The sequence below is a fragment of the Micropterus salmoides genome, unplaced genomic scaffold (assembly GCF_014851395.1).
Source record: "Micropterus salmoides isolate LMB-PRFRI ecotype aquatic unplaced genomic scaffold, ASM1485139v1 Ms_hic_scaffold_22, whole genome shotgun sequence".
Classification (NCBI taxonomy): Eukaryota; Metazoa; Chordata; class Actinopteri; order Centrarchiformes; family Centrarchidae; genus Micropterus; species Micropterus salmoides.
Window position 1 is genome coordinate 8848173 of NW_024041373.1, and position 21841 is coordinate 8870013.

Genomic DNA, 21841 nt, shown 5'->3' on the forward strand with positions numbered 1-21841 from the left:
CATTTGGCACACATTTTGTCACTGCTTTTTTTCCTCTCCATCTGTCCTCTTCCTCCTCTTTTCACTCATTTTGCTCACTCCCTCTTTCTTCCTCTCTGTGGAAAATTTAATGGTTTCCTGGGCTCAGAGTGAGACATTCTTTCACTGTGAACAATAATAACAAGAGTAAGAGCCACTTCATGTAACTCTCTCACTCCCTCACCAACTGGGTACAACTGGATGTTCTGTCTGTGTGTGCGCGCATGTATGCCGCACTTGAAAAGTGCTTGATCTGTTAAGACCAGGTACAGCAGACTGGTGAAGCCAAGTGGCTGACCGGCTCGTTTGTTATCATCAAAGTCTGCTTATTTAGTACTTATAAAACAACCGACATGGACAAGTGCTCACACACCTCTGCAAAGAAATGGAAAATCACTCCAACGTGGCACGGATCTTTTACTCCTTGTTCTGTCCAAAATAAAAAGTGGAAATGTATCAAATGAAAGCTAATGAAACTCTGAGTACATGGTGTGAGCTTCTGAAGCTGGACGGTGAAGTTACTGGAGGACAAGTAAATAAAATATGGTGAGAAAAATTTGTATACTCTCAAGGCTGCAGTACTCTGACGGACACTTTAAGTGTATGTTCACATTTGACCACAATCCATCCAAACAAGCTACCAATATTGTCTGACATCCCAGGCTACAAAGTCACAGTTACCCTGTCAAGTCACAAGGGCAGTTAATTCAGATGACTTCTAGCTACACAAAAAAAGAGTGGCAGAAGGGCCAAGACCTTTGGTCTCATTTAGCCTCCAACAGCTTCACCTTCTGCTCTCTACAGTTCAACATCAGAGGGCCATGGAGGGCCAAAGGACCAGGGACAGGAGCCAGGGGCAGGATGTCACGTCTAACCCTGAACCCACCAGTCAAACCAGCAAGCCTCTGTGGGACGCTCCGTCCCAGCCTGGAGAACAAAGCAGAGGGTCTGACACTGGCCAGGCAGCCCCTTGTTCCTGGCTGGATTCCAAGTCTTCTTCCTTTTAAGGCTGCTCTACAGGACCATGTCCAGGCTTTGGCACTGCTAAGAACCTTTAAACCCATCACACATGGAGCTGTTCTCTGGGCATGCAGGGATGTGACCTGGCAGAAAGGACTTCCCTCCCAATACAGAACTCAAGAATACTCCAAAATGGAAACACAACTAAGAGTTAGTCCGTGCTTAGACAGTAGCCTTACACAGCCAAATCCATAACATGCTGCTTAGCATGCAGCAGGAGGATATGAGGGGACAGGACAAATAGCAGCTCAGGTAGAGGCTGTAGAAAGTCGCTGTAGAAGGTGTTTCCTTACTACTTCTTTTAAAAGCTCTCCAGCATGTCTATGAACACTATGTAGAGTCACAATAAAAAGTATTTCACAAAGCTGCTGGTTTCAGTTACATAAACAATCTATTGCTCCTCAGGGAATGAGAGTGCTGTATGAACAATCCCAAAGAGAGGAAACTGTTTAAAGACGGTTTTTAGTATTCCTCTCAGAATCTTGTGCGAGACAATCTAAGCCTTCAATGAAATTCAGGTGATGTCCAACACATTAAAATACAAAACCTGTATTAGGTATTTTGATATATTTTTTAAAAATCTTAAGTACTTTCATATTCATCAAAATTTCCAGGTATTTCTAAAAAATAAAAAAATTAAAAAAAAAGATCATATTCTGGGTGTGAAAAGTACACCCTTAGGATGGACAAAAGACCCCAGTGGGGGGTAAAAAATTTTTTTTTTTTTAAATGCATCCACATTAGTGTGAACATGGTCTCAGAAAGTGATGCGTACAGAGAGTTGAATGAAGAAGTGGCAAGGGGAGAGGAGGGGGTAGGTGGGTAAAATAGAGAGAGGGAGTGTTCAAGGGGTTTGAATGGTGTCCAGCAGGGTTCAAGTGCTGGTGTTTTGGTCCTTAAAGACGCAGGCAGCAGGACTAAGATCCAGAAACCAGTAAAGCTCCAACACAATAACAGCGGAGTTTAGGGGCTCCCCATCTTAGCGACTTGAGCAATTCCACAGTGTGTCTGTGCATGAACTACTTGGGCTCATATGCAAATCAGACAATGGAATGAGACACTGTGCTTGTGCTGAGAGTGTGCGCGGGTGTGTTTCTGTGGGAGTGGGAGATCCCAAAGGTGGGAACTGGGCAACCTTCTCACCCTTGTTCTGTGTTCCTCCCCAAGGGTAAAATAGGAAGAAATGGGGAGATTGTGAACAAGACACTGCAATCGCAAACACACAAGAACAGATATGGGGGTTGCGGGAGTAAATACCACTGCAAGGGGGGTTTGGCGCTGTGGTAACGGCATTCTCAGACAAACAGCGTGATCGAGATTCAACACACACATAAACAGAGCTAACACACTCACATGCATTCCATACACAGTCCCAAACTGCGAAAATGGGCAAAGCACAATGCAAACTGCAAAAACAAGATGTAAATGGGTAAAAAGATGTGGCACATTGCCATAATCCCCAACAAGACATCAGTCTCCCATGGACAAGAACAAGCTCTGGGAACATCTGAATGAAATGACAGAGAAAAAGAGGAATTAGTAGATGAAAGAGAGAATAAAGGGATGAATGGTAAATCTTGGCCAAACCAATGGACTTGGAAAGGCTGCTTTCTTTCGCCATCCTTCTGAAACTATAGATCTTATGGTGGTGTTTGGTGTGAATGTGAGCATGTTTATAAGTATAAGTAGTGGCTCCCATGTACATGTGAATGATCGCATATACATTATGCATTTGTGTAAATGTTTCCATCGTACATCAACTGCACTTGTACTGCACGGTAAAAATATGCAAAATGTGCATGTGTGCCACACACTTCTTGCTGCTGAGTTACAGTTGCCGTATCCAGTGTGACCTTTCTCTCAACCTTTAATGTCTTCAGCAGCCACGTCCTCCCTTTTCCCCCCCCTTTCTATGTCTGTTCTGGTATCCATTCCATCACATTTACTTACATTTCTTCTTGTTTTTATCCCTCCTAAATTGAGGTTTATTGCGTATGAATCCGCTTTTATGGTAAAATAACTTTTCCATGTGCATTTAAGTATACGGTATAATGCATTTGCCTGTTATCTAGATTGCAACAATGCTTCTCTGACCAGTCATCCCTGATCTTTTGTTGGATTTTTCGAAAAATGTATCTTTAAAGTATATATCTTTAACCCACTGCTGAACCATTTGATGAACTACTGCCTTCTAACCATTGACGTGTGTAACCAAGCTGGATAGACTTCTGCACAGCACAACTGTAATACATGAAAAATGAAAGCAGGTGCCAGGATTCATGTAGAAATAAGAGCGAAAAGAGCCTAGGTAGGCCCCTGTTGAGGACTTTGGACCTATAATAACAAAAGTAAAAGAGGAAAAAGAGGGGACTGGTCTTCCTCCTCTTTTACAGTATAAGCAGGCTGTTGGGATATTTAATGTCTCTCAGGAAAGCAAAAGTAATGAGAGAAACAAACCACTTTGGTCACTGGCCTGAGAGGCGAGGAGCAGTTCAGAGAGGAGGGGGATAGACGGAGAGAGATATGTAAATAATGTGGGAGAGAGATCAACACATTTCTTGAAATTGACACATCATCCTGATACGCCCATAAAACAGCTGAACTTTACTGCTTTACCGTCTGTCCTCCAGCTACAGTACAAGATGACCATCTCTCATGTACAGAGCGATCAGAGATGTTGTTGAACTGAGGCTCAGTGTGAAACATTAAAACACCAAACGGACAGAGCAGAAACATTTGTCTCCTGTAAAATGGGCTTGCACGTCAAAATGTTAAGTCATATATCATTGTGGCATTTTGGGGAGCATGGCAAAAACTCACTCTTTAGGTGAAATATTACAAAGTATGGAAATACAACATCATAGAGTTCATCCATCCATTAAAACTAGTTCATCATTATTTTGCCTGATGAAGGTCTAGTACTGAAACGTTGCCAGCTTATAAACTTATTTTTGCAAGTTAAACAGTGTGCGGAAGTTTGTTTTGCTAAAGTATCAGTAACAGTCTAAGAGAAATTTGAATTTTAACACAAAGAAGAGGGACACAATCTTGGTCTATGTGATATTACATTTATACTGTCAGGAATATACTGGATGGATGGAACTCACACTACAACCATCAAGTGTTGCAGCAGTCCTCACACTGTTGCCAAAATATTAAAATGTAATACTATTATACTGGGTTATGTTTTTTTTTTATAAAAATAAATAAATAAATAAATAAATAAACCTTAAAGGTGGAAATACAATTCAACTTAGAAAATATATATGGATCAAAGTAAGTGAATGTGAGACAACGCATACCTTATACCGCATCTTGGGACAGGAGTGAATGTAAAAGCCCAGGTAGTAGTAGGACAACTTGGGGGACTGTTTCTGCAGCTGCCTGGTGAATGCGATCTCCCTGTGGCAGGAAACACAGAAACACATCTTTTCACAGAGGTACTGTAAGAAAAGTCTCAGCCTTACTGCTTCACTGAAAACAAATCAGCCATACAAAGTAAAGAGTCATTTAGAATATATTCATTCATATTACAATACCTAAATGTAGAGTTTAAGTGTACACCAAATAACTTAAAATGTGTTTTTCTTACAGGTTAGTATATCAACAGCGTATAAATGGGGGCATTAAGAAATAAAATTGGTAGCAGGAGCTCTGACTAGAGCAGTGCCTAAGCTGAGGAAGTAAACACCCACACTCAAAAAGGCAGCTTTTCTTGGTCTCATTTCATTACACAAAAACAACTGCCTTCTCTCTATCGGCATTGAGCCCTCGAGCAGAAAAGAAGTTGGTGAAAAAAAGAGGGCGAGAGCGTGTAAAATAAAGATTTAAAACTTGGAAGATTTATACAGCTTCTTCAAATACAGTAAATGTCTTGCCTGCTTTATTTTTCCCCAATAGCTTCTTCCTTAATTGCACCCTTTTTCTAAAAGCCTATTTTCCCCCTCTGCCGTTTCCTTCACTATTCCATAACTAAATTCCAGCTCCTCTTTCTTCTCCCTTTTTGTTTCACTCTTCCTTCCACCCTCTGTGTTTCACCCGCTTAAATGAAGGGGGAGAGTTCCCCCTTCATTGCACTGAAAAATAAGACATGGGACAAAGAAGGCCAAGCCAGGGAGGGGGGAGAGACAGGCAGAGAGAGAGCAGGAGAAGAATATAAAAGAGGAGGGTCAAGAAAGAGAAAGGGACGGAGAAGAGAGGCAGCTAGAGCGAGGTGCTATAAGGTCACCCGCTTGCTGCCAGGTTCCTGGGTTCCCATCCCGTCTCCACAAAAGCACCCGGCAGGCCTGAATTGGGGGAGGGGGGTCAAGAGAGGCGAGGGCCCCATTCACAAAAAGCTCTGCCCCCTCCCTCACTTGAGGCCTTCACACCCCTACCACCACCACCATGGCAGCAGCTTGAGTCCGCCATTATCCCCTCTTCAGCCATCTGACACTCCAGCACAAGCCAATTATCAAGCCCTCTGCTCCTGCACAGCTTCCCTCATATTGATGTGCGCGCTCACAAACACACACACACACACACGCAGCCCATAACAGTGCATACCACAAGGTGCTTATTGCAGCCTCGCATGCATGTGGAAACACTTCATTACCAAACACTACAAGAATAGTGTTGATTAGCCAGATATAGCACGCAGAGTGAGCTACTAGCGATGGGAAGCACAGAGATGCTTATTTAACTTGGAAATTAACCTGAAATCTCACAGACACACATAAAATCCAAAGCTGGTCAAAGCAGGATAAAGAATTGCGCCAATCGAGGCCTTTTTGATGGATCAGTATTGTCTTTATAAGGCCTTCCTCCCTCATGTGTTTGCTCGGGCACAGCAGCTGTCAAAAATGCTCTATCGGGATCCCTCAAAACTTTTAACTGTGCAAAGTTGTGAGGGAGTTAAAGGCAAGTGAACTGAACAGCACACAAAATCAACAAACAGCAGCCTGCAGTTTCAATCAGTGATATGAGTGCACGCAACACAGAGCAAGCCGTGTGGACAGAGCCTCTTAGGGTTTTTTTAAAAAGTTGCTTTGCATTGGCTACATTTTGCAGGTGGAAAACACCTCTAAAGTGTTCCTGTTCTTTGAACTTAAACTGCATTCTTCTCCTTAGAAATTATCCACAACACTATGGGACAATATAGTATATACAGATACAGATTCTAAAAAGATCATTAATAGAAAGTCTTGATGCAACTATATTTATTTAAAAATCTAAGTAATCGTTATACTTATTGTGCTATGTCCATTCTGCTATTTTATTATATGTAGAAAAATATACACTAATATCAAAAAAATATTGGATCAACTGCTGAATATACCTCACTTGGACGAGGGTCAGGGGCAACATAACATCAGGACATCCCCATAAGAAAGTGATCCAGGTTGGACACCAGCTGTGTTTCCTACACACAGTGCCTCAGGCACCTCATTATGTGCCTATTTTCTTCTCCTCCTCCTCCTCCTCCTCCTCCTCTTGTCCTCAGGGCCTCTGGCAGAAAGAGCTATGCTCCTGCAAGAATGTTCTCAACATCCCCCTCTCCTGTTTCTACTGCTGAATCACACAAATACACACATTCTGATGTACAGATGACCAAAATACATATAGTGCTGTACTTGTTTTTGTATGTCTGTGATGCCTAACATACATATTTAACCACCATTTATTTAACATAATACAAACTCTGTTTTCCCAGATGATGACCGGGTAAATATGTCAAACAAGTCAGGGTTCCCACTGAAGTACTAATTCCAAAACTTTCCATCTTTCCATAACCTTTCCATGACTTTTTGTTACTAGGAAAAGGTTCTGCTACACACTTTACATGTAATTCCGCTGTGATTTTTAAAATTCTGTTTTTCTTTTTTAAAGGAACTGCCCAGGATTCAATGTAGTTGGGCTTACTGTGGAGAAGAAACACCATTGAATGTAATGAATGTTTGGACAAGTTTTCGTGTGTGTGTGTGTGTGTGTGTGTGTGTGTGTGTGTGTGTGTGTGTGTGTGTGTGTGTGTGTGTGTGTGTGTGTGCGCGCGTGCATTCTGTACAGTAAGTTTTGGACAGAGTCAGCCAGGCCAAGCAGACATGGGAGTGTCCAGACCTGATCAAAGGCCTGGGCTCTGGTGTCTGTAAACAAGCGGGACGATTTTAGTCCCGCTGGCTCCCTTCTCAAAGGCCTCCTCCACACACCGAGCACTCTGTGTTACTCTTGGAGTCAAACTCTTAAAATAATAAGTGATGGGGAACTAACTGTGCGCTTATGATGACCAGGGTGTTCCCTCTATATGAGCGGAGCCCGTCTGTCCTAACTGACTTAGTGTGCGATTACACATACACACGTGAATGAGCACTCACAACTCCCATACGAACACCTGTACACTCCAACTTTGAAGTCGAGATCACACACACACATCTCCCACATGTGTGCAGAAATATTTTAAAAAGTCTTTCTCACATTATTGGCTTACATTTTACAGGAAACGCCAAATGCGTGCGCCTGTAGCGTATGTGTGTGTTCTCTTATTTCATCTTGGCAGAGAGAACTGTCGTCAGCCTAACCGCAAACAGAGCATTGCCTCAACCAATCAACTGCAAAGAAAGAGGTATTTTTCCCAACCTACAGTATTATGGCACTTAAAGTATACAGTTCTAAGGAAAGATCAAATTTGGTAAGATGGGACAAAAAGATCAAGAGTCAGGGGGGAGAGCAGGTTACGAGGAGGGCAAATGTGAAGGAATGGAGGAGGAGGAAGAATAAAAAGAGAACAAAGAAGGGAATGGTCACCAATGAGTGGCATTGCAATTCCTTTCTTGAAAAGAGGTACATGTTGCTGGTTAACAATTCTTGTTTAACAGCAATCACTGCAAATTGCAGCATCCTCTATTTCACAGGAAGCAACAAAAATATGGTCCTGATTTTATGAAACACAAGCAATGACACTATCCCTCTGACATGCCATAGGGGTAACCAATCATCTCCACCATCATCAATTATAAGAAGTCTTTCAAAACAACAGATAAGAGATGATGTGGTAGGGCTGGAACATTTGACCTAAAATCAAAATCATAATTAATTGAACATTTTATCTCGATTGTAATTAATGAACGATTTTGTTTTTGATTGTTTTTTTTCCTCTTTTGTTTTTTTTGCCCTTGTAGTTCACTGACAAGGTTTTTACTGTAAATATGCTCAACTATTAAAGCTGGGTTTATTTTTTTTTCGATTCACAGATGTCAAAAATCTATTATGTAAATTAATATTGATAAGGAAAAGTTGAAATGCGCATAACAGAGAAAGGTTTTCCTGTATTCAGCGCTACTATTAAAATTTCACACAATTATTAATATAAATGTGGGACTAATCATTTTCACCTGCAAAATGTGCGAGCACGGTAACACTCAATGCTTTGCTAGCTTTCTCTTCTCATTCATCAAATGACATCTACGTGGCAGGTGCTGTTATCAGAGCAGTGGAGGTAACGTTAGGCAGTACAATGTGTGTGTGATAGTGAGTGAGTGGGTGAGCGAATTAGAGGAGAGGGAGCTGTAGAAAATGATGGTGAAAGCGAGCGAGTAAGCTGTCAGTCTGGCAGTAAATGTACAGTGTAGGTCACAGAGTGTCCGTTAATAAAAGTGTGTCTGTCATTTCCCCAACTGCTGAAAGTAAAGGCTGTTATTGCTAGCTAACCTCTCCCAGACCGTCAGACTCTGGTCTGGAAGCTGAGCAGGACTGGACTGGGTGGAGTCACGTGACTACACAGGCAGTAGTATGTTTTTAAGGGGAAATATTAACAGGATTAAATAACCGAAATTATTGAATTATGTTGGTTAGATGCTTTGAATTTCAGTTTTGATTACTTTTCAATGAAATGTCCAGCCCTATGATGTGGCTGGTCTAAGTCCTGGTAACTAACCTGAGAGCAGAATAGGAGCCCAGAGACAGTGAGGCAAAGTCTGGGTGGTAGTACAGGTAGACAGAGGACACACAGGTAGGCAGGATATCGATCACGCCCACCGCAACTATGCGCCCATCCAGCCAATATTGTTGGTGGAAGGAGCCGTAGCCCACCTCGGGCCCATCTGGAGAATATTCAGCCTGGGGAGAGGTAAAAAGAGGAAAACAGTAAGAGTGGTCAAAACAATGGTAATACTCCTTTGTTTGTAGGTAATATATATAAATCACAGTGGAATGAGAATGTGGTATTTAATAGGACTGTTTTAACTTTCTTGCGCAGATCTACTTTCTATCTATACACTCACACCTGTATGATGGTGTATTATAACCCAGACTTTTCCCTGCCAGGCCTCACGCATTATGTGTGGGGGTGTACAGTAGCCTCACGATCAGCCTGCTAATGGCTCCCAAATGTGGAGTGAGAGCGGCTGGGGGGGCTGGCCACAGAAACACTCCAGGAGAGGACTTTTTAATAAAAGACCCTGCATGAGTGAAATCCATTTCACCGGGCGGCGGTGGAGTGTTGCCAAGCTTTCTCCTATATGTCTGTGTCTGCTCTCTCCATGTGGCATGAAAGAATGTGGGTGTAGCTGTACACCCGCGTGTTTGACTCTACCCCATTAATATAACAGTTAAGCATTTGACACACATTGCGTTTCTCATAGGGATCCACATGCTGGGTTTTTCAATCAAGTCACTTGAGTGCTTTTCTCATAGAGGCTTAAGACTAGAGGCTTGGGGTTAGGGTTAAAAGTCAAGTTAAGCCAGGGTATTGGTTTATGGGTTTCTGTATGTGTGTGTGTCTTTCTTCAGCGTACGAGTAACAGGATCCTTCTCGTTCACTGCCATTCATCTGGACCCAGTTAAGTAGCGCAGACGCTGCTAGTTATCACAACACAGAGAGCTAGCTCGCTAATCCATCGCGCCACTGGGCCCACCCTCTGACCAAATTAAAAGTGACCAAACAGAAACAAGGCACATACACACACACACACACACACTCCCTGCAGCTCTGTGACCCCAGAGGGCTAAACAAAATACCTATAGGGTGCTGTGTGCCACATTCCTCCTTAGCACAATATTCTTAAGTAGAGCTGGTTGTAAAAATAATATCTCTCTCTAGCTCAGGCCCTTGGACACTCTTGGAGGTCTGATTACCTGTCTGACACAATGTATACCAGAGTCCATTTATCTTTGTGTGTGTGTGTGTTTGTGTGTGAGTAGTTGGTTGGGAATGGATGATTAAACTGTCTAAATGCTGCTCCACATCACAGGACATATGATATGAGATAGAGAAGATGTGGGTTTACTACACATTAGCTGCGACTGAGTGGCAGGCAGGAAAAAAGGAGGGAAGAATCAAAGAAAAAAATGAACAGTTATTTGGAGGGCAGCAGGGGGTGTTGAAGGAGCGTCAGGCACCACATCTGGAGCAAGAACTGCACTCTATGTAGCAGTGTGTGTGTGGGGGGGGGTCTGATGTTAGGGGAAATGTCCTGGCTGTGTAAGCAGGCAGCCTGTTATTTCTTGGCACCAGTTTCCCCAGAAACACTATGGGCTTTGTCAGAGGCCCCTCTGTGTCGTCTAAAAGTTGTAAGTAAAAGCAAAGAGCAAGAGGTGATCAGTGTGTGGAAGAGAGGGAGATTTTTCTTTCCCCACCTCCAGCATTCATGCTTGAGCACAATTACATGAATGTGAATGCCAGTTCAATGGAAGTAATTGCCGTCTGAGTTTGTGTGTTTGTTTATAAGTTCATACCATGTTCAAGGCTGATCTTGTCTGACTGACCTGCGCGTCACCTCAGACGACAGCTTAATGGTTGCGTCCTTGCCACTGTGACAACAATCTAAACATTCTCTGGAACACTTCAAACCACTCCAGAGCTTCCCCTGCAGCCCCAAATCGCTCTCATATGGTCTAAATGCACGGCCATGACAGAAGTGTGCTTGACAAAGTGGGGAGGTGGTGTACTGCATGTTTGCTTCAACCTGCTTAGAGAGACATGTGGGTAGACTTTTACAATTAATAGATACAGGAACATAGTATGTAAGATTGACTTTCAGACACTTTTCTATGATTGTTTAACATTGTTGCAATTTATTAAGTTGTTTATTCTAGCTAATTCCACCAAAATGTAAGGCTGATGTGCCTCTAACACTGGCGTGAGATGGGAGAGAAAAGAACAGACTGTACTTAGTATTGAAGCCACTAGTCTCTCTTTAGCCCTTTAGCAACAGGTCAGAGCTCAGGTAGAAGTTTTACCTATATAATAAAATATATTTACGAAGGGTATGACTATATAATAAAAGTTTTAATATAAAACATTTACATGACATGATAATTTAATCATTTTTGATGATGATATAATACATAAGACATCTCCAAACAATAAACAGACAGATTACTAATTACTTCAGCGTTTTTATGTCTCATGTGTGAAATGATAGGATTCTGCTCCTTTATAGTTACATATACAGGTAAACTTCAGATTCTGCAGTGCACTGGTGCCTTTTAAACATTCATCTATATGTTTTTATGTGTAACACATCGATGGAAAGTTACAATTTTGACATCCGATGTGATGAAACTCCACAAAGCATCTGATCAAAGCAGTTGTTTGGAGCAATGTTTTCCTATAACACACTGGACAATGGCTTGGCCGCTGCTTACAGTCAGAATGTGACAGTTATTAGTTAAAGATAAGATTTTGGAAATAACTGTGTTTATTCCATTTCCAAACAATCAGGGAATTATGTGGGATGAGCATGGTTTCATTTACAATTTGCCTTTTTCGGTTAGTCCCCCCCCCTCTGTACTGATTTTTATTTAATGTGTTCTTATTATATTTTGTATTGTATTATTTGTACTTTTTAAAAACTTTTTCTTGTATTTGGTTCATTATGCATTTATTTATTAGCCCTTTTTATGTGGATAATAAACATTATTTTGAAGTAATACTACAACATGTGTGGTTTCTTCTTTGTCCTCGACATGATTATTACTGTTAATTGCTGTGGATAAATGGCACATTATCAGTATATTAATCGCTGGGATGTTATTAATAACTTTTGGGTGGAAATCAAATCAGTGGAAGATTGTTTACCATGTGTTTTTTCTGCATAACCTCAACTCTGTGCAAATCTGCAGCACTGAGTTGTTTCACCTAATGTAGCAATGATGCCATTATGATTCTGGCACTAACCAACAACAGATGTTGAGCTAACACATTTTAAACTTGCCCCCTCTTGCACTCACAAATGTGCATCCATACACAACCGCAAACATAAACAGAGCAAGTACTGCAAACAGGCTGCAAGTGTAGCACAGCACTCATGAGCACCCATTATTGTCAGTATGCAAAAACACTCATTTCTTTTACTGAAATGTTCTTTTGTTTTACAGTAGATACAGCTGTTTTTGGCTTTGAGCTGAGTGGGGTCTGTGTGTTCACTACTATGGTATGTCAGCTGGTGCATTCCCTGCTGATGTTTCTTTATATGAAGAAAATTCTCATTCTCTTCCTCTCAGGGAGAGGAGGAGAGAAAAAGAGAGACCAAATCACAGACGAGATTTGAGAGGTGTAGCCATAAAAAACCTAGTGACTAATTGGCCAACAGCCCTGTTAATGAGTGTTTGCCCCTTGGTTAGACACATTAGGAGGCTGTAAAGACAAATAAATAGAAACAGAATGAGTGCATGAACCCCACCCAGCCCATAAAATCTAGAGTTTCTCCAACACATGCCACTTAGACCTGACCAAGGTCAAGTGCGGTGACTGACACCTGCATAACTGCTGCTCATCATGTTTGCAGGTACTGCCACTGTTTATCAGACAGCACAAATGTGTTTACCTGTCTGTGTGTGAATGTGTTGCAAAAAACAGAGGAATCAGTGACAGCTGATGTTAATTACATCTCAGATTCAACACAAATCCTCTGTAATTTTGGGAAAATGGAACACAGTAACAAACAAGTCAGGCAACCTGGGTCCAAATTAGCTGCAGTTGGGTTTGTTAGTATGCTGTTCGCATACATTTGTATAAATGCAGGCTTACATGTGAGCTGATGAACCACGCAGTATGCAAGTCCATGTGGTGAGTGTCTGTGTGTGTATTTTAATAGCACATTGATTGGAGACAGATGGGGGCCAACACGCAGAGGTAGCGCAGAGAGCCATGCATAATAACTCTGAAATGGAGAGCATTTGGAGAGACAGGAGAAGACAGGGAGGGAGATCAGAGAAAGAAATAAAAACAAGTTGGGCGAGAGGAGGCCAAATGAATGGAAACAGACCCCTAAACCAGTCCAAGAAGTAGGGACAGTGAAAGCAGGAAGATATGTGAGGCAGTGTGCCACAGCACTGTGTGCACACGTGTGTGTATGTGCACAGAACTGTGTAATTCAGTGTGCCTGACCGCCAGTCTTGACGAGGTGATAAAAGCTTGTTTCCTATAAACACTAATGATGTTCATTAGTGAGGACCTGAGGGGGCCCACGCAGCAACACACAGTGACTGTATTTGTGTGTGCCTGTGTCAGTTGGTTTGTTTTGCTCCTGGACCTCAATCCTATTAAAGTGGCTGTTATAAGTCCCCATCCTGGGTGTAATTGTTGGTATAATTGTCCTGACCCAACAGGTCCAACGGTGTTTCTGAAGTGCTGAGTGATGCCTGGATGCACCTAAATCTCACTCCCAAAGAGTGACCAAAGAGAATACCACAGGTTAACTGTGAATCCTATTCCAGATGCCATCAATATCCTTCATATTATAATTTATAACCATATAAAAATGTAATCAGTAAATGGATTACCAGCAAGATAGTATCAATTAATGCACCAGAAGCTGATATATCAAACTTTCCATGGTGCTTAAATGATTACTTCTTTTTTGCTAACTGTAATCTGTGCCACGCTACACAAAGTGAAGAGCAGTGGTGCGTCCCATCCTGTCAAGGCCAGAGGAAAGGACTGGTCTGAAGACCTTGTGTTCAACACAATCTGGACACCACATTTCACTGCTTTCCTCCCTCACCACCCCCTTTCACTTAGACAGAGCTAAATTAAAACCCCTCCGATATGAAACAAAACCCCCTTCCTGAATCCCTTAATGCCCCCAACCACCCCTCCCTATATGCAGCTGGAAAAGAAAGAAAGAAAGACAGAAAGCGCGCAAATGTGGTTGGATAGGTATGTACTTGATGGAAGGAACTAGTGTACATTTATCTCCTTTTGAGTGTGTTGGATGAAGAACTAAATACTGAAACGCTGGTTTTTCAGATCATTATCATCATCATTTCACTGACAGTAATTTCACCAGGAAGACCTTCTCTTGGTTGGGGCAAAACATTATAGGTAACACATATGGATGAACAGAGACATTTAAAATGGGGTTTATTAAACTGTCAACAAGCCAAAAGAAATACATACCTCTAGTGGTGAATCACAGAGAAATCTCCGGAACTGGGGGTGACAGAGAGAAAAATAGTTAGTTCTCTGGGTCAGTTTATCCCTCTCCACACTCAGGTGTCACATATCAAATGCAGCCCCCCCTCATTCAAAAAAGGGCATACAAAGGAAGAGTGTATTTACACAAATGAAAACATTTAGCCTATCAACTGAAGCTCACAGTCCAGGGAGGACACCGTGACAGCTTAAATAATCAGCGTTGCTGATGTCAAAATACCCCAAATCTGAAGACACATTAAAATGCACATCGGATATCAATTACTGGGGAGCTTTATGTCTGTGGGAACATTAAATCTTTCTTCCATTCTCTCTACTATTTCATGTGCTCCTTCTTTTTTAGCACCAGGGTTGAGAGCAGTGTGTTTACAGACTAGCCAATCCGCAGGACTGGAGGACAAACGCAGCACGCTCCCGTGTTTAGGGCCAAAACCATTCTATAATGACAACCAGCATAGCCACAGCGGAGCAGTGATGGACAGTTTCTGGTTTACTCAGTCTATCTCACCCTCATGCACCACACCACAGTTTCAAGTTCATATTTCAGAAGGAAATGCAACAATCCATATGTGTCATTCATCAGCAGATACGTTCAACCTTGCTTCCAATGTCTGGTGAGCAGAACAGGGGTCTGGAACAGCACCAAAGCTTCATAAATATAAGATTGAGAGACTCCAGACAGGATTAAATAAACAAGGAGTGCATATGAATTATGTTAAACGGCTCATAAAATAGCAGGTTCCTATTAACCATTTTGGCAACCATTTTTTTCTTGTTTTCTCTCACTTTCTTAATAGAGGTGCTCCAATCAGGATTTTTTGGGCCGATCACAATTACTGAAAGCAGTAACGGCCAATACCGATCACCGGATCTATTTGAAGCCTTTTATTTATCATGTAGCATTATACAGTATACTGCATATTTATTTAATTAGTCCTAAAAACAATGTATTAAGTATTAAAATGAACAGATTATAAAGTATCTTGAAATGAAAACTGTTTATTTTATTGCCAGGAAACATGGGCAACAAATTCCGCTTCCTGTCTTAAAAGACTTAAACCACAGCAGCCTTTGCCTGGTTACTGCGACCATATTATAGTTATGACCACCTTATAGTTTAATAAATATCTCTCTCCTGTGGAATAAACTACAAAAACAGAACAAACAGCATATTCATAAATTTACTTCAACTATAAAAACTACAACAAAAAGGCTGTAGCCAAAATATTTAGGAGATAAAGGAGCTCGGAAACGTAGCAAAAGGTCTCCATTTTACAACGAAAACACAGAGAGAGAGGCAGTCAGCTGATTGTGTGGCGCCTCTCTTTGCATCACAAACTCACACTCTCTGCCTAATGCATTGTGGGTCAAGACAATTAAACTCTGGTAGCGGGTATGTGTGTGAGATGAGCACGACCACAACAGTTTCACATACTCTCATTGTAAATAGGCGCATCAAGTGCTTCCTGTCCGAAAAGGACTTTGGTGCTAGCTAGCTTTGTAAACTGCTCAGACCGCGTAGTGAAACCATTTTAGCTGTCATTGAAAATTTGTCTGAGCTGCCTTTCTGATCAGCCTTTTTAGAGACCACCGATCAAACCAGTCAAAGTTATTATCGGCCGATGATGATCGGTGACCGATCAATTGGAACACCCTTAGTTCTTCATAGCAATATACTGGATAAAACTAATTCAAAAGGGCTTCTTCCTGGATTATTGTTCTTACCAGGCTGGAATAAAATATTTTGGATCACCATTTAAATATGTGCTAGTGAAATTCTTTTATTCTGCAGGTGGTCAAGCTGATTTCACCAGAGTATAACATACTGACGCCACTGAAGCTTTTGTCATTGACAGTGTATAATAACAGGCTAATAACAGATTTGTATTGAAAGGCCAGTATTTTCCCAGTATACTGTCAAACCAACATATCAATCTAATCCGACTGTTTACATTACTTCCTGAAGAATGCAAGAATAAACCAAAGCCAATGAAAACAGACAGACTCACTTGCTTCTTTGGCACTCCTGATTTAATTTGGTATGACTGCTGGTACTTGGACTAGGACCAGCCTCTCACAGAGCTTCTCTCAATAAATGGTTGAATCCAAGTTATCTTTTACATACACCAGGCCTGTACAGACCCACACTGGGAGGGATTTCTGTCTTTCCTTCTCAGTAAAACCAATTTGGTTATTGGAAATTCCCACAAGCACACCAACATCCTCTGTTTGAGTGTGTCTGCGCACAGCAGTATAGCTTGTAATAGTGATGACTGCTGAAGGCATGGTTCACAGGGTGGGACATTCCTGGCTTAGGTGCAATGCAAAATCCTGCCAGTAGCCTGAACTCATCCAAAAGAGTGTGTTTTTCTCCGTTTGTCTGCCACAGCTGATGTGTGTGTTGGTGACATTATGCGGGGTTGTCCAACATGGGGGATGTTTTGGCAGAGAGGGGCTAAAGAATGATGAGCTGTCATCTGTCTTTTCGATTTCACCTTCGTCTAAAGCAAACTGTTTTCACTAAATATGACTATCCACAAAATATTAGTTAGTTCGGAAAAAAGCGGACCTATAAAATCTGAGGAACAATCAAGAAAGCAGCTAGTGTACAGAACTCAAACACAAACTAAAAAAAACAATGCATGCAGTTCTTGCTGAGAGGAGCTGTTGTGAGTTATGAAAGTCTCAAACTGTGCTCCCTGCAGTGCTCAATTCTACAACAGGATGGAACACACTGCCTTTACCACTGACTCAGCCGCACGCCAGGCTGGAGAGGAACAGAGGGGGAGAGGGTAATGACAGAATGGCTCAGATCACTACAATTCATTTTAACTTTACATTCTCCTGCTCAAGGACATTAGGCCAACTGTGGCTGCAAAGTACTGACATGCAGTTACTGCAATAGTCCCTAAGCCTACAACTATCCCAAGTTTGATTTATGTGAGACTTTTAGTTTAAGTAAAATAAGGGAAACCCACTGCAAGCATTTATACTTACATATTCTTTCATTTAAATGTACTGACATTCTTTTTCTTTTACACCTTCCATGACAATGTGGAAATTGTAGTGACTACATCGGTTTAATCTTTGCTCATGCAAAACAATGCTTATCAAGTTCCCCACCTGTGTAACCATGCCAGTAAAGTGTAATTTTCCACTCTTCTCACTAGGTCTGCAGTGACTACTGCTCTGCCAGTCAACAAATTACCAACAGCAAAGCCCCCCCAATGTGCGAAACTGCTGAAGGGCACAATTGAAACTTTTGTTTAAAACACACACACACAAAAAACAGAACCGACAGAACAACAGCTGCAGTTAATAAATGATATCATTTATAGAGGCCATGCTACGACACTGGCTGCTGTGTGTGTGTGGAACTGAGAATCTCCAATTGACCTTGTAGTAAAAGGCTGTATTATTTGATTAGACAAGTAAGTGGGTGAACTTTCACACATTAGAGCCTGTTAATGTATGCAAATGCATACTTGGATGATCGTGTTGAGTCTCTCGTCCTCCACCTCTACCAGGCACCCATCAGGGGGCTGCTGGGTGATCAAACCAAGCGGAATGAGCCGTGGAGCACGGCAGCTTTCCACTGCTGTCTCAACCCTCCTTGGCTGGATGAGGCCGCTCCCCTGGAGCCTGGCAGGGTTGACCCCTCTCTGGTCACAGACAAACAACAGACCACATGGCCCTGCCAGGCTGACACAGACATGCAAACAGACAAACACATTCACAGACAGACTCTGCAGGAGATAGACAGTCTAATGTGTAGGTTCACTCACTCAGGCATGAAGACAGTAAGGGAACAAACATGTGAATACAATCTCAGCTTCCTCTCTCTCTCCATGTCTAATACAACAACACACATAATGGTAAACGGAGCCGTGTCCAGAGGAACTTCTGGAACGTTCTCATCCACAACACATGGAGTCCATCACTTCCTCTCTAACTCTCCCTTTCCTATAGTAAACACGCATCTGTGTACAATTAGGAGGGCAAGCAGCCGTCTCAAACACACACACACACGCTGTCTTGTCTTCATTCTCTCTCTCTCACACACACACACACATCTAGCTAATTGCTAGATCTCTCATCACCGTGCCTGTATTCACTCTCTCACATTAAAAAACACTAAAGACAATCCAAATACCATTTCTTTCTCTCTACACCAATCTTTGCTGACTAGATCTTTGCTGAACCTAGCTGCCCTGCACAGATCAATGGGTAAAAAATACACATGAAATGTAGAGCTCTGGCATAACAGAAAGTGGATCTAAAATGGTAAACATGCTGCTCAGAGGGTTTTATTCAATCGCTCATTATTGTGCTTGACCATGTTGCAAATAGCTTTAAGCTAATCTGAGCCAAAAGTTATTTTCGTCATTCATTTCTTCCATTTTTACAGATACATTTTATTGCCATTTCACAGCTTTTTCCATATACTTTTTTCATGTTTCTTGGTTAAAGTCCTGGCCATCAAGAAGACTAAATACAGATTTAACAGGATTTGTTTTCCTGAAAATGAATGCCACATGTGCAGGAACTCAGTCACGGCTCAGCACAACAGTTAAGACACAGTAAGTGTGAGTTAGAGTGTGTGTGTGTGTGTGTGTGTGTGTGTGTGTGTGTGCGCGCACGCGCGTGTGTCTAAATAATTGCAAGTACTGTATGTGCCTCAACTCTGTCAGGAAACCATGATTGGATGAGGAAAGAATAATGTCTGGCTCCTTTCCAGTCATGGTATGACAGGAAATGCATACATCCTTAAACAAACAAAGCCATTTCCCTCTAGGACGTCGTACTGTCTAATGGTAGTACAATTTTGGCAGGGTAACTGAACTTGCACGCACACACACACACACACACACACACACACACACACACACACACACACACACACACACAATCTCGCCTATCGCCTGGCTCGGAGCCAGGCTGACAGTAGGCCTATTCCACATTCTGTCCCTAGGTAAAACTTTAATGGATTAATAAATACCTCCACAAATAATAATTCCTAGGTAGCAGCAGCAGGCATAGAATGGCACAGCACCAAAATGTGCCATCACCAAATCAACAATGTGTTTCCCATTTCTTTATGAATGCCACAGGACAATGGGGGGGCTCTGAGCTTCTGGGAAGAGAACAGGCGAGTTAACCAGGAGCTTGACAGGCAAGAAAATAAAATCAGCTGTGTTTAGTACTATGAGCTCAGGAGTGGTTGTCACAGCAGTGAGTCAAAGTAAGGGGAATTTATTAAAATCATATGTGTTTAAGTACATAATTAGAGTTGACCATGTATAAATTAACGGCAGTGGGACAAGACAAACCGAGAAGTGGACAACACGGCATCTGCAGTTTTGCTATTAATGTGATAAACCAGAACAGCTTATTTATAAAAGCCGATACCAGGAGGATGGAGGTCTTGTGAGGTGGTCTGTTTATGTCTGTCACTAGTGTTGACCTCTGGAATATCTCCATGCAGCACAAACCATATGTGAATGCATGAATTGTACATATCATCATCTTAATTTAACCCTGTCAAAAGGAATATATAGTGCTGTTACAATCTGGAGTCCAGTCATTTCTCCATACTACCCCAAAAGGTAGAGATGTCAAGGTGAGTTACAATGAACGGGCTCGCCTTTAACACTAATTAACCCAATCTTAATTCACACACGCTTTTACACTACACAACATTCAGTCAGTATCCAACCTGGAAAGTCCATCGGTAAAAAAAACAACTTAAATTTTCTGGCACACCAACAGACAGTTTTTAGATGTTATTCCTCCATTTCTTGAACCCACCTGATCCCGGTACAGTTGTAAACCTGAGCTGAAGCTGTACACACACAAACACACATTCCCTTTAATAGAGCTAGTGTTATGGCACTAGGAAAGAATCTGCCACAGTCTGCCCAATCTGACAGCTTTTATTATTTATTAATTACCTTACTTTTACAAGCTGGAGAATTCAGTAATTTACTGAGGCCTGCTGGCAGGAGGGCGGAGGAGGAGGTTGTTTTTCCAGCCCTGAGGGACAAAAGGCCCTCTCAGGTTAGTGAGAATGTCCTGCAGTTCTGCACCTTGACTAGACTTTATCATCTCCTCTTATATTTATACATAAAGTGGAGAAACAGAGGTGTATATATATAAATTATCATTTACTGTGTATTACACATTACACTTTATGAATCTATACTTGGTTACGGTTTCCCATTCTCATTCATTACCGGACAACACATCTCATTCACTGCATAAACTTGTGAACTTGCTCTTTATAGTTACAGCTTACACATTCAAAGAATAATATTTAAATCATTATAATTATTTATCGAGGACCAATGAATGTTATAATACTCTCAAAAGCGTGTACACTGCTCATGTGATGGACCGTGGGATAAACTGTTGTTGATCCAGGGGCAGAGACTAAACTCCAAAAGAAATTAATTTCCAAATTGGGCAACAAATAGTGATAATTTTCATAATGAATTTATTTCACTTTCTTTTTATTTTAATGATTACAAAATTGTTTATTTAGTCTACAAAATCCCAGTAAATGGTGAAAAAACGGCCGTTAGAATTTCCAAAAGTCCGAGGTCATGTCTGTAGTGCTTGTTTTATAACAGTCCTAAATACAAGAGAAAAGCAGCAGGAAGCTGGAACAAGCATGTGCAGCAGTGCTATACAGTAGATGCAGAATGATAATCATGCAGTACCTCACTCTCACTACAATCGCTGGGGTCATCACCATGAATGGCCATCTGGTAACGGGCGTACAGCGCCACCGATTGCTGATAGGATGCTGTGAACTGAGGGTCCTCAAAGCTGACCGGCACTAGCCTCACCTTCAAGCACAGGGTGTGGAGGGGATTTTATAAGGGTTGACAATGAATACAAGGACGCTGAGAGTGTGAAAAAAAAAAAAATAAAATAATAATAATAACAATAAAAATTAATAAAGAAGACGAGGACGCATGGGTGATTTGGAGGAACCAACAGTGAAGCATTCAACAATAGAGGTTTTAAACAGTGTTATACAAGTGCTTTGGCAAGTTGGGGTTCACATCAGTCTCCTAGTCCTCGAGGCAAGCTGGTAACACAGCAGGTCTGTTTTGAGTTTGAGATTTTATCAAAATGTTGCACAAAAAGGATACGTGAATGCAAGAAAATAGTGGGATTCTAGGAGACTGAAAGTGTGTTTTCAAAATAATAACATGACGAGCAACTTGAGGATGAGGCTAGTGCACTGCCCAGCTTAAACCACAGATCACACAGAGAGGATCTGTGATTCAAGATTCAAAATATCGTGTATCGGACTCTTCCAACACTGCAGACTCCTCTGATGAAGGTAAACAAGGTTGAATAGATTGCACAGTAAATTAAAATCTC

The 21841-nt window shown here is 41.6% G+C and overlaps 1 protein-coding gene across 4 annotated transcripts in view; it reads right to left on the reverse strand.

The window, feature by feature from the left end:
* LOC119917721 (arginyl-tRNA--protein transferase 1) overlaps positions 1-21841 on the reverse strand; it is a 54306-nt gene that overhangs the window by 15924 nt on the left and 16541 nt on the right. For 3 of the 4 annotated variants that reach the window (XM_038738136.1, XM_038738138.1, XM_038738139.1), the window contains 4 exons: positions 21169-21297; positions 14414-14446; positions 8948-9129; positions 4341-4440 (listed from right to left, as the gene is read on the reverse strand). In XM_038738136.1, the coding sequence (XP_038594064.1) occupies positions 4341-4440; positions 8948-9129; positions 14414-14446; positions 21169-21297 (444 nt within the window). The remainder of the gene's footprint in view (positions 1-4340; positions 4441-8947; positions 9130-14413; positions 14447-21168; positions 21298-21841) is intronic. The other variant, XM_038738137.1, reaches the window with a different exon arrangement.